Source organism: Notamacropus eugenii, chromosome 5 (genome assembly GCF_028372415.1).
Source record: "Notamacropus eugenii isolate mMacEug1 chromosome 5, mMacEug1.pri_v2, whole genome shotgun sequence".
In the NCBI taxonomy this organism is placed as follows: domain Eukaryota; kingdom Metazoa; phylum Chordata; class Mammalia; order Diprotodontia; family Macropodidae; genus Notamacropus; species Notamacropus eugenii.
This window is the reverse complement of record NC_092876.1, coordinates 195,651,516-195,670,128: the sequence shown is the minus strand read 5'-3', so window position 1 is coordinate 195,670,128 and position 18,613 is coordinate 195,651,516. Positions and strand designations below refer to the sequence as shown.

At 36.9% G+C, this 18,613-nt stretch overlaps 1 protein-coding gene across 4 annotated transcripts in view; it reads left to right on the top strand.

Moving 5' to 3' along the window:
• Positions 1-15,478, top strand: part of LNX2 (ligand of numb-protein X 2) — a 103,062-nt gene extending 87,584 nt beyond the window's left edge. For all 4 annotated transcript variants that reach the window (XM_072611796.1, XM_072611795.1, XM_072611797.1 and 1 more), the window contains 3 exons: positions 6,062-6,293; positions 11,009-11,167; positions 13,157-15,478. In XM_072611796.1, the coding sequence (XP_072467897.1) occupies positions 6,062-6,293; positions 11,009-11,167; positions 13,157-13,292 (527 nt within the window). In that variant the 3' untranslated portion in view covers positions 13,293-15,478. The remainder of the gene's footprint in view (positions 1-6,061; positions 6,294-11,008; positions 11,168-13,156) is intronic.
• Positions 15,479-18,613: the final 3,135 nt, after the last annotated feature.

Below are 18,613 nucleotides of genomic sequence, written 5' to 3'. Positions count from 1 at the left end.
ACAAAATCTCTAAAGCCTTGGGTAGTATACCCTCTACTTCAAAGGACTCAAAAGTCTGGGAAAATGCTCAAGAAAGGGAAAAAAAATAAGACTATAGAAGGTTACTTTCTTTCTTCTTATAGAAGGTATTTTCTTCCATCCTTTTGGATAAGGAAGAACAAAGTATACCTTGAGAGGAAGACATCAAAGTCAAGGCCTCTACATCCAAAACCTCCAAAATAAATATGCAATGGTCTCAGGCCATGGAAGAGCTCAAAAAGGATTTTGAAAAGCAAGTGAGAGAAGTGGAGGAAAAATTGGGAAAAGAAATGAGAGTGATGCAATAAACTCATGAAAAGTGAGTCAACAGCCTGCTAAAGGAGACCCAAAGAAATAATGAAGAAAATAACATCTTTAAAAATAGACTAACCCAATTATGGGACTACCTGAAAGCCATGATAAAAAAAAAAAAAAAAGAGCCTTTCTTTCATGAAATTATCAAGGAAAACTGCCCTGATATTCTAGAACCAGAGGGTAAAATAAATATTGAAAGAATTCACCAATATTTAGGATACTGATATAAGAAACAGAAAATATCAATAAAAACTGATTTAGGGGCAATTAGGTGACATGTAGATAGAGCACTGGCCTTAAAGTTATGAGGACGTGAGTTCAAACTCAACCTCAGACACTTACTAGCTGTATGACCCTGGCAAGTCACTTGACCCCATTGTCTCAAAGAAAATAATAAAAATAAAAACTTAAATAAAAACATTAGAAAGCATAGGAATAAATGGGTCTTTCTTCAAAATGATAAGTATTATCTGTCAAAACCAAGAGCCAGTATTTTTTGTAATGGGGATCTGCTGGAAATTTTCCCAGTGATATTAGAAGTAAAGTGAAGATACACAGTATTATATTACTATTCAGTGTAGGATTAAATGTAGAATTAGAAATATTAACTAAGAAATAGAAACTTGTCACAAAAAAGTTGAAAGAATAAGCATAGGCAAAAGGGAAACTAAATTGTCACTTTTTGCAGGTGATATGATTGACAGTTTACTTAAAAATTAATTTAAATCAATCTTCCTAAAGGATCTTATCACAGTGCTCCTTGTGTGGTGTGAAACCTGTAGAATATTATGGAACTCTTGTCTCCATCGTTCGGTTTTCGGTATTCAGTTTCACAAGAATTTGAATTCCAAATTTTCTCCCCATTTCTCCCACCCTCTGCCCCAGGACAACATTCACCCCATTCACCCCTTCCCCCAGTTTGTTCTCCCTTCTATTACCACCCCCTAATTCCATCTCCTTCCCCTCTTTTTTTCCTATAGGACAAAATAGATTTCTATACCCCATTGTCTGTACGTATCATTTCCCAGTTGCATGCAAAAACAATTTTTAACAATCATTTTTAAAGCTTTGAGTTTCTTATTCTCTCCCTCCCTCCCCACCCACCTTCACTGAGAAAACAAGAATTCAATACAGGTCATACATGTGTAGCCATGCAAAACACTTCCATAATAGTTATGTTGAAAAAGACTAACCACATTTCCCTCTATCCTGTCCTGCCCTCCATTTATTCCATTCTCTCTTGACCTGTCCCCCCATAATAGTGTTTGCTTCTGATTATTCCTTTCCCCAATTATCTGTCCCTCCTTTTTTCTTCTCTTTCCTATCCCCTTCTCCCCTGCCTTCCTGCAGGGTAAAATAGATTTCCTTACCCAGTTGAGTGTGTGTTATTCCCTTCTTAAGCCAAATCCCATGAGAGGAAGGCTCACTCATTCCCTTTCATTTCCCCTCTCTTCCCCTCCATTGCAAAAGCTCTTTCTAGCCTCTTTTATGTGAGATGATTTGCTACATTCTACCTCTCCCTTTCTCTTACTCCTAGTACATTCCACTCAATAGTAAATTTTGTTTTTTTAGGTATTCTCACTTCATATTCAACTCACCCTGTGCCTTGTGTGTGTGTGTGTGTGTATACATACATATATATACACACATATATACATATACCCATATACACATACCTATCTACACATATATAATATACACATACATACCATACACACTTACATATATACATATTTCCTGTAACTTCCCTAATACTGAAATAGGTCTCATGAGTTACAAATATCATCTTTCATGTAGGAATGTAAACAGTTCAACTTTAATGAGTTCCTTATGATTTCTCCTTCTTTTTTACCTCTTCATATTTCTCTTGATTCTTGTATTTGAAAGTCAAATTTTCTATTCAGGTCTTTTCAACAAGAATGCTTGGAAATACTCTATTTCATTGAAATTCCATTTTTTCCCCCTGAAGTATTATACTCAGTTTTGCTGGGTAGGTGATTCTTGGTTTTAATCCTACCTTTGACCTCTGGAATGTCATATTCTAAGCCCTTCTATCCCTTAGCATAAAAGCTGCTAAATCCTGTGTTATCCTGATTGTGTTTCCACAATACTTGAATTGTTTCTTTCTGGTTGCTTGTAATATTTTCTCCTTGACCTGGGGACTCTGGAATTTGGCTACATTATTTCTAGGAGTTTTCCTTTTGGGGTCTCTTTTAGGAGGTGATCAGTGAATTCTTTCCATTTCTATTTTACCCTCTGGTTCTAGAATATCACGGCAGTTTTCCTTGATAATTTCTTGGCAAATGATGTCTAGGCTCTTGTTTTTCATGGTTTTCAGGTAGACCAATACTTTTTAAATTATCTCTCCTGGATCTCTTTTCCAGGTCAGCTGTTTTTCCAATGAGATATTTCATATTGTGTTTTTTTTTCATTCTTTTGGGTTTGTTTTATAATATCTTGATTTTTCATATAGTCATTAGCTTCCATCTGTTCCATTCTAATCTTTAAGGAATTATTTTCTTCAGTGAGCTTTTGGACCTCCTTTTCCATCTGGCCAATTCTGCTTTTTAGAGCGTTCTTCTCCTCATTGACTTTTTTGACCTCTTTTGCCATTTGGGCTAATCTATTTTCTTCAGCATTTTTTTAGGTCTCCTTTAGCCAGCTGTTGACTTGTTTTTCATGATTTTCTTCATTGCTCTCATTTCTCTCCCCAATTTTTCCTCCACCTTTCTTACTTAATTTTCAAAGTCCTTTTTGAGCTCTTCCTTGCCCCTGAGATCATTTCTTATTTTTTTTGGAAGGCTTTGGATATAGAAGCCTTGACCTTGCTATCTTCCTCCAGTTATATGCTTTAAGTTTTCCTCTGGTTGTGTGCTGTGATCATTCTCATCCAAAAGTATGGAAGAAAATACCTTTTGACCAAGGAAGTACCTTCTATAGTCTTATGTTTTACCCTCTTTTGGGGCATTTTCCCAAGCAATACTTGACTTTTGAGCCCTTTCTCAAGTGGAGGGTATACTACTCCAGGCTTCAGAAGTTTTGTGTAGCTATTCTCCAAGATATCTCTAGGGACCTGTAAGTTCTCAGTTCTTCCAAGGTAGCATAATCAAGGGAGAGGTGTTTACTCCCCTCTTGGCCAGTGCTGTGGTCTGTGAGTAACCACAAGCACTCTTTTCTGCCCTAGAACTGCAAGTAGGATTCTTTCTCTCCACCTGCCACCAGCTCTGCCACACGCTTTGCCATACCAGCATTCCTCCTCACCCCAGAGACACCACTCAGGACTGAGACCTGGATCAGCTTCTCAATTCTCCCACCTTCTGTAGGCCAAGAGCTCCAGAAACAGGCACTGCTGAAGCAATGGCTGTAGCCACGCTGGGGCTGGGGTTGGGGTTGGACCAAGCTCCTTTCTCACCAAGGTGAAAGAGTTTTCTCACTGACTTTTGAGGTAGAATTTTGCATTTGTGGGTTGAGAAATCTGGAAACCTCAGCAGCTGCCTGTGATTCAGCACTCTGAAGCCTGTTCCAGTCCCATCTGTGCTGGCACAGTAGGCTGAGCTCTGCTCCAAGCCTGGTGCAATAGACCCTTCTTGTTGACCTCCCAGGTTGTCTTGAGCTTGAAATCTGTTTCACTCTATCATTTTGTGACTTCTACTGCTCTAGAATTTGTTTAAAGTCATTCTTTATAGGTATTTTAAGGGCTTTGGAGGGAGAGCAAGATCAGGTCCATACTTCTATTCTACCATCTCCAAGGTATTTCATTGATATTTTTTTGTGTGTGACTGATCTTTTACCAAGCTGTTAATTCTCTTTTCATAGTTTTCTTGTATCACTCTCATTTCTTTTCCCAATTTTTCCTCTGTCATTCTCATCTCTTTATCTCTTCCAGGCATCCTTGTTGGACTTGTGTCCAATTTGAGTTTTTTCCTTTGAGGCATTGCTTGTAGTTGATTTCCCATTATAGTCTTCGAATTCATGACTTGATCTTCCCTGCCATCATAATAGCTTTTTACGGTCAGATTATTTTCAGTTTTCTAGCCTATTTCTTGACTTTGAACTTTGTTAAAGTTTGGCTCAACTCACTTGGGGATGGGGAGGCACTGTCCCAAGTTTCAGGCTTTTTTGCTCTGCTGTTTTCAGAACCAGTTCTGGGTGCCTAAATTTTTGGTATTTCTAAGATGTTGTGATCACGGGAGAGGTATGGTCACTGTTCTCCTGGTCTGTACTCTGATCTTTACTCAGGCAAGACCCCTACTCCCTTATGCCTTTGGAACTATGCCTAGGTTCTTCCTCAGCCACAAGTGCTAGTACTCATTTCTACCCTGGAACTGCAACCAAGCCCCTGCTCCCCAATGACTGCTTATAAACACTCCTCTCTACCCTGGAACTGTGACCCTCAACTGCATGTACATGATAAAGTTACCAAACAGCACCAGGTCCGGCTTAGTGTAAGGTCAGGGTCCCCATAAGCTCTTTCTTAGCAGTTGTACAACTGTCACTGGTCTGAAAGCTCCCAAAGCTGCTGCTTACTAAGTGATATAAGTAGGCCTCAAACTCAGGTGTTTTGAATGACTCCAGGTTCAGTGCTCCATCCACTGTACTAGACTATATGAACCATATAACTGTGGTTTGAAAGACGGTGGAATGAAATGAAAGTTTAAGTATAGGGGAAACTGCACGTTTGTAGGCAACAGAGAAAGACAGTGGCTATGGAGATACTGAAAATGACAGATCAAGATGGCAAGCTCTTAGAGAAAATAAGAGAGGATGAAATCAAGGGCAAAAGTCTAGAGGTTGGGCCCTGGCAAAGAGAGAGGACCACTCTTTAAATTCTAGAACAGAAAATAAGTGGAAAACTTCTTTAACCAGGATAGCATATTCCCAATTATGAAAAATAAATGAATACTAATTTATTACAGTATTTTTGTATATCACTGGGATAAAAAGGGGGCATTATCAGTTTTTCTTAGACTATTTTTATTGTAAAATAGAAGTCTTGAACAGTTTAAATAGATAGACTGATCCTTTGCCCTTCTAGTCTTTTATCCAATCCTTATTGTCCTTTCTTATGTTTGGGAGCAAATCAAATACACAAACAAAAGAAACTCTTTTCTTATAAACAAGAAGATATCCAAATAACAAATCTTAATTGTGTGTGGACAGAAAGATTTTTCCAATAATCTTTAGTTAGTCTGTGCCTTGTTTCAGCTTCTGTATGTATTTTTTAGGGCTCTGTTGATAGAAAGTATGAACTTGAAATGTATTGTAGTAAAAACCCATTTCAAAGAAGAAAAGGATTTTAGAGATGAAAGAAATTGTGACTTGTCCAAGTTCACATAGCTCGTCATCAATAAACTCAATTCTGATTTTCTTAAGTGTTCTTTTCCATAGCTTATATTTATTCTTGGTGATCTAAAATATGCTAATATAATTTATTGTATTGATTCATGTTTTCAAAAATTGTTTTAGCAATGGTAGGATTGTATGTTGTCTTTTACATTACCTTCAAGTAATATTTCTCTTTTGAATAAAGATAATTATTGCCACAGGTGTTACAAAAAACAGACTTATTCATGAAGGCTTTAAAAATATCAAGAAATTACAGATGGACTTTTCAGTTATCATTTATGGGAAGCAACTTCTGTAGTGGTCATTCTCCATGTCACTCCTTATTACCATGTAAATCCAGGCTGAGTTTCCTAAGCATTTTCTTGCCTGTACTTCTCAATAGGTGATGTGTTGCTGAACATCAATGGCATTGACTTGACTGATTTAAGTCATAGTGAGGCAGTTGCTGTGCTGAAAGCCAGTGCTGCTTCCCCAGCTGTCACTCTCAAAGCACTGGAAGTCCAGATTGTTGAAGAACAGACCCAGGCTAATGAGGAGCAGCCAAGTACAATCAGTGAAAATGAGTATGATGCCAGTTGGTCACCATCGTGGATCATGTGGCTTGGACTTCCAAGGTACTTATCATTTTGTTTGTTTGTTACATTAGTTTACTTGCATTCTTCCTTTACTTGAAAAGACATAATTCATTCCTTCTTCAAAGTACTTAAAGAGCCTATTACATCATCCTAATACTGTTAGACTTGAAAAATTCAGATTGTTTTAAAATTTTTATTGCCTTTTGTTTTTTGCATCACCTTTGTTTCAAAATATATCTTTACTCTCACCCAACAAGCCATGTCTTATAACAAAAAGAAAAGAGAGGAAAATAAATAGTATTTTAAAGCAAAACTCCCCCACACATCAACTAAATCTGACATTACAGGATGTGGTCCATACCCCATCATCTTCTGCCTTGGTAAAGTCATTTTCATTTCTAGTCTTTGGCATTATAGTTACATGGCATTTCAGGCTCTTTTGTTGTTGTTTCCATTTATTTGGTTTTAATGATTGTTTATTTTGCCTTCCTGGTTCTGCTAACTTCTTTCTGTGTCAGGTCATCTAAGTCTTCTTATGTTTCTCTGAATTCTTCTTACTCTTCATTTCTTTTAGCGCAGTAATATTCCTTTACCTTCATGTACCACAATTTCTTTAGCCATTTTTTGGGCATCTTCTTTGTTCCCAGTTCAACTGTTAGGAATAGTTTAGTGTATAAAAGGCCTTTCTGACTCTCTGGACCATTCTGGCAAGGTATATTTGCAGGTTGGGTTCCCTGGGGGATCTGCATTAAGATTTCTCCATGTTCAGGGTTAGTCTCCAGAATGATTAGGGCTCTGTATGCCCACATTCTTAAAACTACAGCTCACCAGTAGAGAGAGCATCCAATCCTCTGATACCACTGGGCCATTAATGTACTTGGATTGCTGTCATTGTCCCCACTATATGCTGCTTCACCACCTGGTTGTAATCAATGCTTCTTCCAACTTCTGACTCCACTGAAATCCTGACCTAGATTCCTTCCATGCCTTTTTTCAGAGTAAGCTAGAAATCTTAACTTTGGGGATTAGCAAATATCATCCCCCTGATTATGTTTGAGAGATATGAGAAAGGGATCCCAGTGAGGAGGCAGGTGCAGTAATAGCAGGGGGAGAGGTGATGGACTTGAGGCAGGCAGCAGCTGGTTGAGAGGAGAGAAGGGATCACGTGGGAGAAATACACAAATGTAGAAAAGGCAGCTATCACTGAGGGAGGTGAGGGAGGGTGAAGAACTGAGATTAGCACCTTAAGGTATTGGAAGGAGAATGGCATCTTTGACAGAAATAGGGAAGTTTAGGGGGTGATGAGAGAGAATGAGTGAATCTTACTCCCATCAGATTTGGCTGAAGAAAGGAGTAACATACACATTCAATTGGGTGTGAAAATCTGTCTTATCCTACAGGAAAGCAGGAGAGAAGGGGATTGGGGGGGGGGGGTAGCAAATGGAAGAAGGGGGTAATCAGAAGCAAACGCTTTTGAGGAGATACAGGGTCAGAGGAGGGAATAGAATAAATGAGGGGGTTGTATAGGATGGAGGGAAATACAGTGTTTCACAACATGACTCTTACAGAAGTGTTTTACATCACTCCACATGGATAACCTATATCAGATTGCTTGCCTTCTCAACAAGGATGGATAAGGAGAGAGAAAGGGAGAGAATGTGGAACTCAAAGTTTTTAAAATGAATGTTAAAAATTGTTTTTACATGCAGCTGAGAAATAACATATACGGGCAATGAGGTATAGAAATCCATCTTGCCCTACAGGAAAATAGAAGGGAAGGAGGAGGTAAGAGCAGGGGGCAGGGCTGTGATAGAAGGGAGGGCAGATTAGGGGAAGGGGTAGTCAAAATGCTTGCTGTTTGGGGGTGATGGGGAGAAAATTTGGAACTCAAAACCTTGTAGTGAATGTTGAAAACTAAAAATAAATTAGTTAAAAATAAAAAAGGAATAGGGAAGTTTGAGAACCAGGGTTTATAGTTGAGGGATACTTTTTTCCTCCCTAACTTCAGTGCACCTCTGAAGTGCTCTTCCACTCCATTTATTAATTGCATGGGAGCCATCCATATTCTCTAGGGACTCTCTGAGAAGCATGGGAGTTCTTCATGGTATCCCCTACTTTTTCTTTATGCTTAGTAAAATATTAATCTGTTGCCAGTCTAACTTATTTGGTCAGCAATTTTACACCTTACTATACCCTTGAGACCAGGCATTTTACATTTAAGGCTTTTTGGCTTCACTCTACAGTTCATTTCTTTCCTATCTGTAAGATATTAATAATAATGAGAATGGGAATAATTATCATTCATATAGGGCTTCAGGTTTTGTAAAGCACTTTACAAATATTAACTCTATCTAGAAAACCATGTACATTGGGAGACTACCTTTTTTGTGTGTGAAATCACAACTGTTTTTCCATTCTATAAAAAAGTCAAAGACCATCTTGTCAGAAAAGTGACTTTTTTGTGACAGTACAGGTGATCTCCGTAAGGTTTCTCCCATCTCTGCTCTTCCTGAAAGGCCTTCCACTACGTCCTCCTCTGGCACACCAGTGGATTCAGACTAATGAAAAGGATCTGGCATTTTTACGCAAACCTCAGCCCACCTCACTCCCTCTTTGTAAAGCCCTGTGTGCCAGAGAACAAGATTAGTTGAATTAGAGGTCATGATAGAGAGTATCATAAAGTAGCATTTCCTTGTAGGGTCAGCAGTATTAAGGAGCACCTTTTCATTATTAAAAATAGAAGTTTAAAAGACCTCCACTTTAGGAGAGTCAATTTTATTTTTTTAAAGGAATCTTAAAAATAAATGTTTCTGTGTCCTTCAGAACTGTCTACTCTTCCTTTACTGTTTATTTGGGTACAGCCTTGGGGAAATGATGCCCAGAATGCTAATGAACTCAGGTTTTCCAGGGAAGGAGAAGATAACAAAAGTGAGGTGGATTTGGTTTGGTTTTTTAGCTATTTGAGGAGAAGCAAGGATCAGAGATGAGATAGGACAAGATGGGAATGACTGACCACATGGAAGAAGGACAGCCCTTCTCATCTTCTTCTGCTTCTTTTTGCTCTGCCAAGAAAAATAACTTTTGCCCTGGAAACAACAGGAAAAACATAGCTCACCGGGCTACCCAAAGATAGTCTTGGTTGCCCATTCCTCTGCCTCAGAAAGTCCATCTCTTTCTTTAAATACAGATCAGACACCATCTTCTGCATGAAAATATATGTTTCTGATTCCCCTTTAAGTTCTGGTGCCTTGCCTGCCCCCCAACCTATCTTGAATTTGACTGCTTGGTATATATTTGTATTTATTAACAGGAGATAATTATAGATGTATGTTTACGTATATATAGATTGTACATGTCCATATATATACACACATATACCTATATAAATAATAACACGTATTTGTTGTCTCCCCCCTGAGTGTTTCCTCCTCTTTGCAAGTAGCATTGCTTCATTCTTTTGTACTTGTATCTCTGGCTTCTGTGTTGTACTGCAACATAGTATGAGTTCCGAGGTTGATACTAGAGGGAAAATATCAGGACATGGCTATGGAACATCTAGAAAAGGAAGTAGGTTATCACAAGGAAGAAGTAGACATGTTCTCCTTAGCTGAAGAGGGCAAAACTGAGATCAGTGAAAGGAAGTTCCAAAGAGGGCAACAAAGGCTTGACATCAGGAAAACCTTTGTAACAATTAGAGCTCTCCAGAAGTAGAATGCCTTACTCTGGGAGGTACTGGATTCCCCCTCATTGAAGGTCTTCAAAGAAAGACTGGAGGACCAATTGTGGGCTATTAGAGTGGGGATTTCTTTTTGAGGATGGGAACTGAATGTTCTATACTTTTTTAAAATAATACATTAATAGAAGAGTAAGTGCGACTTCCCCTTTTCCTGAATAAGCATATTCAAAATTTATAACAGGATTCTAAAATCATACATGTAATTATGTAAAGTCAGAAAAAGTTCCTTCCTTTTGGATTTATTTCTCTTTTTCTCATTCTATTCCCTCCCTCCTCCCCAAAATGTGGGCAGTTGGGACGTTTCTTTTTACTAGGTTGATTGAAAGCATTTCTGTAGAAAAATCACTGCTGAAAAATTAAAGTATAGCCCTCTGGTGGGATTTTTTCTAGTTGATGTTTAAACTACTGCAATATCTTTATATTTGGAGTTTAAAAGCTGTGTTATATTTCCTTCATTGCAGTTTCTTTTTTTTATACTGGGACTAGCTCTCAGAATATAAATCTCATTGTAACTGTAACTCATTTAAAGATGGACCTGCCTAGAGGTTCTTTCAAAGTAGTTTTTAAATCATCTAAAAGTAAAACATTATTAGAAGTGACTTATTTAGTGTTTAAATAAGACACTTATTTAGTGTCACCAATTAGAGTGACAGGAAAAGAAATTCTTTTTTGAAGGGAAAAATAAAGGAATTACTGTTAATCCAGTAACTGCATCTATAATAAAAAATGAAATTGTTAAAATAATTTTACATTCCCTGTGATATTTTTTGGATGAGCTAAGGTGACCATTCCCTTTTTTCCTTTCATAAATATCAAGTGTAGTATATGATAATATTTTGAAAAGAATTATGCAATATACTTATTTAAAAGTAAACTTTATTGTCACTTTTGGTAGGGGAAAGGAGAGGTATGTATTGGGAAATGTAGGTCATATAAAAAGAAGAGATCAATAATTTGTTAAAAAAGAAAAAATACATTCTTGTAAATTTAATTTTTGTTCTCTGTTATTCTTTAACAGTGTTCTTCATAGCTTCCATGATGTTGTTCTACGAAGAAGCAACTTGGGAAGTTGGGGCTTTAGTATTGTTGGTGGGTATGAAGAAAACCATACAAATCAACCTTTTTTCATTAAAACAATCGTCCTTGGAACCCCAGCTTACTATGATGGAAGATTAAAGTGAGTCCAGAATCTATTTGCAGATCCTTAAATGTTGTAATAAAAGATACAATGTGTTTGGTTAATGTTTAAATTGATCCAAAAGACTGGATTCAGTTACTTGTGGCCTTTTTTTTTTTTTTTAGTTCAGTGAGGAAAACTGGGTTAGGGTTAAGTCACTTTGGAGAAAAGAACAGCTACCTGAGTGCTAACAGATGATTTGAGGACTGTGACTGTCTAGAAGTGCCCAGCTGTCAAGAGCTTCCTCATTGTTCTGTTAGAATCAATAGCTGATGGAGGCAGGAAATTCTCCTTTAGTTCTCTATTTGTCATATAAGAGAGAGTGATGAATGTAAGTTAGTTGCCAAAGCCTTGTTTTTGGTAGTAACAACTACTTTTTTTTTTCTTGCAACACATTTAAGTGACTTGCCCAGGGTAGCAACTACTTTTTTAAAAATAAATTTGAAAGTGATAAATTATTATGCTCTTTATAAAATGATACTGACGGCTAAATATTGTTAGGAAATGATAAACAACATTAGTATCTATTAATTTATATTGGCAGTTTTCTACTGACATAAGTAAAGGTTTGAGGGAAGAAAATGAATCTAGCATTTCCACATTTAGCATGGTCATAGCTGCTAATTCTGATTACGTTGTGCCTTACGTAGAATATAGGCACTCAGTACAAGTTTTCATGAATAGATGAGGGCTGAAATGAAGATCTCTTGGATTTGGCAATAAGGAGGTCACTGATGCCCTTAAAGAAAGTGATTTCAGCAGATTGCTCGAGCCAGAAGCCAACTTGCAAAGATCAAGGAATAAGTGGGTGGTAAAGAAGTGAATGTAGTATAGCATAGACTACTTAATAGAAATAAACTACAGAAAAGAGTTTGGTTGCTCCCCCATTCAAGCTACCAAACTCTCTTACGATAATGGAGACGTTAATATATTTTTAGTCTGAGGGAAAAGATCCAGTAGGGAAGGAAAAAATTGAAGACGCAAAAGATTGATGATTGATGAGAACGAAGTCCCATTGGAAAAAGGAGATGGTGAGTTCAAGAGGATTAGACTCTTCTTGTCAAGAAGGGTCACCTTTTTCTCTGAAAACTTAGAAGTAGTAAATTTACTTCCCTAATTGGATTTTAAGTTATATTAAAATTATTCTCCTTTCCTTGGGAATACACTTGTCAGCAGTAGGAAGAAATGGCACAGAAATAATTTAGAACCCAAGGCCTAAAATTTTACCATATATATGTTGTATAAACTGGATTACCATTTGTATTTGCTTATGCACTAATTTTGATTCATTCAGAACCAAGTCTGTAGGTCTATGTAAAATTATGCATGATCTCTGATAGGAATGCTAATAATGTTAGCAGCCATGCAGTCTTACTTGAGATTTTCTTTATTCTCTCCTTAATAGTCCTTTAACACAGACCCCTCTCACTACTTCTTGATCCCTGCCACCAGTCAGCCCTTAGGTATACCAGATGTTATTATTCTCTAGGTTCTGTCTGGAATAAAATTGTAGGATACTAGATTTGGAGCTGGAAGGGACCTGAGCAGTCTCATCTAGTCCAGTCTCTCCCTTATTTTGCAGATGAGAAACTGAGCCTGAGTAGTTGAGACTTGCCCAAGGACACACACTGAGTGACACAACTGAGATTTAAACCCAGGTTTCCAGACTAAATGCAGTACTCATTCTATTACACCACAATGAAAACAATAGAACTGGCTGGTCTTTTTGAAAATTCCTGTAGTTTAATTTTAAAATAACCTGAAAATATAATTGTATTTCTCTTTGTATCTTCCACAGCATATAGCACAGTGCCTTATGTGTAGTAAGCAAGTACTTCATGTTTGCCAAATGAATTGTATTTTTTTAACAACCTGAGACATGCCTTTATAGCTTTTCCTTACAGAAGAACAGATTGAATGATTACATAATAGATGTCCAATGTTAAAGTCCTGTTGGTAATACTTGGTATGTTTTGTTTATTTGTCCAGGTGTGGTGACATGATTATTGCTGTGAATGGGCTGTCTACTCTGGGCATGAGCCATTCAGCACTCGTTCCCATGCTGAAGGAGCAAAGGAACAAGGTTACTCTAACAGTTATTTGTTGGCCTGGAAGTCTTGTATAGATTTGTTTCATTAGTTCTACTTCAGTAATCTTCCATTCTCAGAATTTCTAAAGAAAACCTTTCCTTTGTATTTGTGATTTTTTTTCCTAAATCACTGACACAGCTGGTGATAAGCAGGGCCCAGAACTGCTAATTTGGGTGATTTTCATTTATTTTTCATTTTAATTTAAAGGACTTATTTCACCTTCCCATGTTTGTCTTTCAGCTTTAAAACAGTAGTCTCACTAATCTTTAGGTTTATTTTAAAAAAATTCACACTCTGAAGTGTTAGGTGGTGGCCTATAATTGTAAATGAACCTTCCCAGAGTTGGACTGAGCTGGTTGAGTCATATGATTTTGGTTTCTCTTTGCTATTTTAAAAATTAAATTGTAAAATATAATCTATTTATCCTTCTTTATGGTGAAGACTCACATCAGTCATCCTTAATAAATATAGATGTCCATCATCTGTCAGAATCAGTATTGTGAAGGGACATAATTTTAATTTTTGTCAACACTAATTCCTAATTTCATTGGTGCCAACATTTCAAAGACCTGTCTTATTCATTAAGTGGATTTCTAGTCCCACTTATTTCTACTTCAGTCTGTTGGTGTTCAGAATGAAGAAGGTACAGGTCTAATAATACTAAAGAGTTTTTTTATAATGTGCAATATTTGGAATAGTAGGAAATAATTAGGGAATATTATGCTCACTAGTGAAAAAGAAATTAATAAGTATAGGTTTAGTTGCTAGTAGCTGTTGCATTTAAGCAAAAAAAAAAAAAAAAGCCAAAAAAAAACCTTTAATAGGTTACTTTCCAAAAAAATGATTTATTACATAGGAAAATTTTGATGAAAACATTTTTACTATAATCATTTCTAGAATTTATATTAGTTATCAGTAATCTTATGAAGAAACATTTTCGTGACTTAAGTAATTAAAACCCAGTTGAGCTTTCTTACAAAGAAGACTACATAATTATTAACGCATATGCCTCAGTTAAGTGAAAGAGACCATTTCATTTTAATCTAATTGAATCCTGAGTGAGTTTTTATCCCATTATTTCTTCCTTAAAATGACAAATAATGTAAAGGACCAGAGAAATTTGCCATGTACCTGAATTGTTATGAGTTTTTTGTTGTTAAAATCTTTCAAATATTGAACCAAACTTATTTCATTAACCTTTTTTAACTGACTTTAAAGATATAATTAACTTTTCTTCATTTATACAACATAGTTATCCTTTGAAGAGATATATAAAATGGTGCGCTAAGTTGGAAAAACCCTATACATTGTTAATGTTACGCATACTTGAAAAAGAGTTTCAATTAGAAACCTAGTTCAGAACCTGAGCTAATTTAAACAAGCGACCTCTGTATTGTAATGAATAGTGTTAATTATCAGAGAATGTATTTCAAAACTACTGCAATACATTGTGAAGCATGAACCTTGTTTTCAAGTTTAATAATTGCATTGCTGGGGTATAAGCTATCTGTAGCATGCCACTGGTTATTGTACTTACTTTTGAAACACTTTTGATCTGTTAGGAGCCAATAAAGAAGGCTGCAATAATTGCCATTATTTCATTCACCCCAATGATGGCCCTGGTCAGTACATATCCAGGAAAGGACAGAATGTCCCCCCATACAGTATATTACTGTTGCGTGATTATTGGCTTTTGAAGCAGTCTGATAGTGAAATACTTTGATATTCTATTTGACATGCAACATGTTTCCTCTTGCTCCTCAAAAATAGAGTTTTGTAATCTACTTTGCATTTTTAAAATGTTTTATAAAAATAAGTCATCTCTTGGGGGAGTAGCTACCAGCCAGTAACTTGACTTCAGCTTCCCCAGATGTAAAGTGCTACAGGTGAACCAGGTGATATAGTCTTTAGTATCTTAAAAAAAAAAAAAAAGGAATCATTTTCAGCATTTTTGGTCACAAAAAGTATAATCTGGCTTGTATAGTAGGTGGTATTGCAAGAGGCCATAGCTTTTGGTCAGAATGATGTTTGGTGATGGAAACTTGTTCATAATTTGTTCTCATCCTTGAAAATATATTTTCCCCTTTGAGATCTTATAGTTCCAATATTTTTGTTTGTTCTTCTGTGCCTTCAGTTTAAATTATTTCAAGATTTTTCAAATGTTCTTAAATAATGGTGTGATTTTCATTAAGGATGGAAATAAAAGTCATCTTGCTCATAATATGGCATTTGTCTCCTTTCTTTAACAGAAGATCCATTCAGAAAAACATATCTTCCTTCATTTTAAGATATGAACAACTCCTGATTATGTTCTTTAGTGAAGGGAGTAGGAGATATAGATAATGCAAATTTTTTCATATTTGATTTTTGAATGCACTCATGTATGTGAATATTTCATCCCTCTGCCTCTTTTAATTCAGTCCCCTTGGGCAGACAATGCCTCCAGCCTGGAAGAAAGAGAGCTGCAGAAATCTCTTGGCCCAGGGTGTTTTCTCCAGATGTCTCCCATGTCTCAGTTGCTGTCCCTCCTCCTCTCTGCCTATTGGCTTCCTTTAAGTCTTGTACTTGTTTGTACATAGTTCTCTGCATTGTCTCCATCACGAGATTGTAAACTCCTGGAAAGCAAGGACTTTCTTTCTTTTTCTTATTTGTATCCTTAGTGCTTAATATAATATCTGATATATCATAGGCACTTGGTAAATATTTACTGACTTGACCGACTTTACAAAAATTCACTCAACATTAAATTACATGTGACCAGCGAGCTCAGTTGCTTAGAGAGTGTGTTGTTAATAAGGCTAAGGTCATAAATTTAATTGCCACATGAGATATTATTTTGTTCTGTGGCCACATACTACACCTCTTCTCTGAACAGTGACCTCACATATGTAACTCTGAGCTAAGTGCATTCCCTGCTAATATTAGGTTGTTGATCAGTAGCACCCATCATCTTTAATCCATTCACTTGTTTAAGATCAACTCTGAACTCATATTACAGATCCTGCTTGTTCATGATGCCAAAAAGAAAACACAGATAGTTTTAAATTGGTCTGATTCTTAGATGATATAACCCATACTTCATCACCAGCCTCATGAAGTATAGAAGTCCATTACCAAATCAGTACAGGAGGTACTGTACTGGTGAGGGATCACAGCAACTCTTTCTAGTCTTACCTACCTAGTCATGGAAGTAATGTCATCTACATCAGTGAAGGAAATAACCTGCATTGACAGAACGATGGGCTCTGGTGTAAATACGCAAACCTTCCATGTTAGTGCTTGACCATGCCCGAGGCCATCTTAGAAACTTTACAGAAGATAAGAGCTACAGTAGCCCAATTATGATTACAGATATGAAAAGCTATTTATATTCTGGAACAGCAAAGACTCAAACTGTAATCTTCAATGTTTAGAGCCAATATACAGGTATTGGGCTCGTCTAAAATGTTGTGCTTTGTCTAAAAAATTTCATGGTAAACATTGATTTGAATACAGTCAATTTTGATCCTGTGATAGAGTTTTATTTGACATTTCAAAAATGCTAATGGGATTGTACCTTCACAGAGCTCTACTAATGTTTGCTGTTCAAGGCATGAAGAAGACAATGGATTTTCAAAGGCTGTAGCTGCTGGCCAGCCCCTACTAGTTCTTCAGCCAGAAAGTCTGTAGGGCCTAGAGACAAACTGTAAATGAAGGAAACGCCAACAGGGGCAAAATCATGGGTTTTTGAAAACTATAGTCATATGGATTTAATTCAGTGTTTTATTAGAGAAAGTGGATTGCAAATGCTTACCTTCAGTTTGACTCAAGTACTTCTGAACTAAAGAGCAAAATTAAGTACTAAAAATTTAAATTTAATTAAAATTTCTTAATACAATGTAATCTGAACCTCTTCCCAGTTTTTACTTGAAGCAAAAATTACCTTACAGTTGTTTTCTGCTTTATTTTTCTTTGTGTCAATGGCATTTCCTTCAAGTAACTCTGTCATTGACAAGCACATCAATTTCGCTTCTTCAGCTGATACACAGTAGCCTTGAAGGCACTTCACTGGAAAAAGCCATTTAGTAAATAAACTTGTTTCACTTTTCACCTGATGTGTTCCGTGCCTCTTGGTAATATGATATGATATGAGCTTGGGTTGTGTTCATCCTTCATTTTGAAGAACACCACGACATCAGAGAACTGATGACATGACTTGCACTTGACTTTGTTTTGAGGGAGGGAGGGGTGTGCAAGGTCACCAGCCTCACTTTCTCCTCCTGAGCTATCTGGATCCAATGACCAGATATTCATCAGGATGACTGGAGACAGCCCGGGATGCAGTGGGAGACCTTGACCTATTTAGACCTAAGGCCTTTTCAGGTACTCACCTAGAGTGAGGTAATGCCCATTTAGTGAATAAGCCTCTTTAAGAAGTAGTCAGGGAATGGCCACTTTAATGAGAAAAAGAAAAAAATAAATCAAGCTGAGAGGGAAAGAAAAATAGTTAGTATTGATAATCACACTAAGCCAGGAGGGCTTTCAAGTTGGAAGGGATTTTATAAAACATCTAGCTCTGCTGCCTGATTTTACAAATGAAGTCACAAAAAAATGTTCTGTACCTCAAATTATATGACTAGAGGCAGAGCTGTGGCTAGGATCTAGGTCTGGCCTCCCAGGCTGGAGTTTTTTCACTGCTTTTCCTTTTAGCAACCATTAAAGAAGTGATCAGAAGGGTTCAGGGGAAGAAACCCTACTTGCAGATGAATAGAACACTTCTGGTTAGGAAGGTGCCTTCCAAGCTATCGTACTTGCTGGGAAGAATTTTCGTAGCACTCCTAAGTGCTTTGTAAACCTCTTTCCAACTTAGAACTCTCTTTCATATCTGCCCACCACCCCTTTCCCAAAAAAACCCTGACATTTCTGTCAGTTGTAGGTCTTAAAGCAACTGGAAATCCAACGTCAGAACACCTATTGCTTTGGGATGCATCATGAGTAAATGCACTAAGGAAAGATGTCTGAGGAAAATTAGTAGTACAGCAGAAAATAAACCAGAACTAGAAAAAGTAAGTGGTATCAGGCTGTGTGGAACTCTGAATATCCAAGAGTTCTGTTTAGAAAGCAATAGGGAGCCATTGGAGGATTTTGAACTAGGGAAGAGCAAGCATTCTTAACCTTTTTTTGTGTCGTGGACCCCTTTGGCAATCAGGTAAAACCATGGACACCTCAGAACAATGTTCTTAAATGTATAAAATAAAGCAGCATTGCAAAGGAAACCAAATATGTTGACAGTTATTTTCCATAAGTTTACAAGCCCTCGCAACTGAAATTAAAGACGTAGAACAGGAACGTTATTCTGGCAGCAGTGTGTATGATA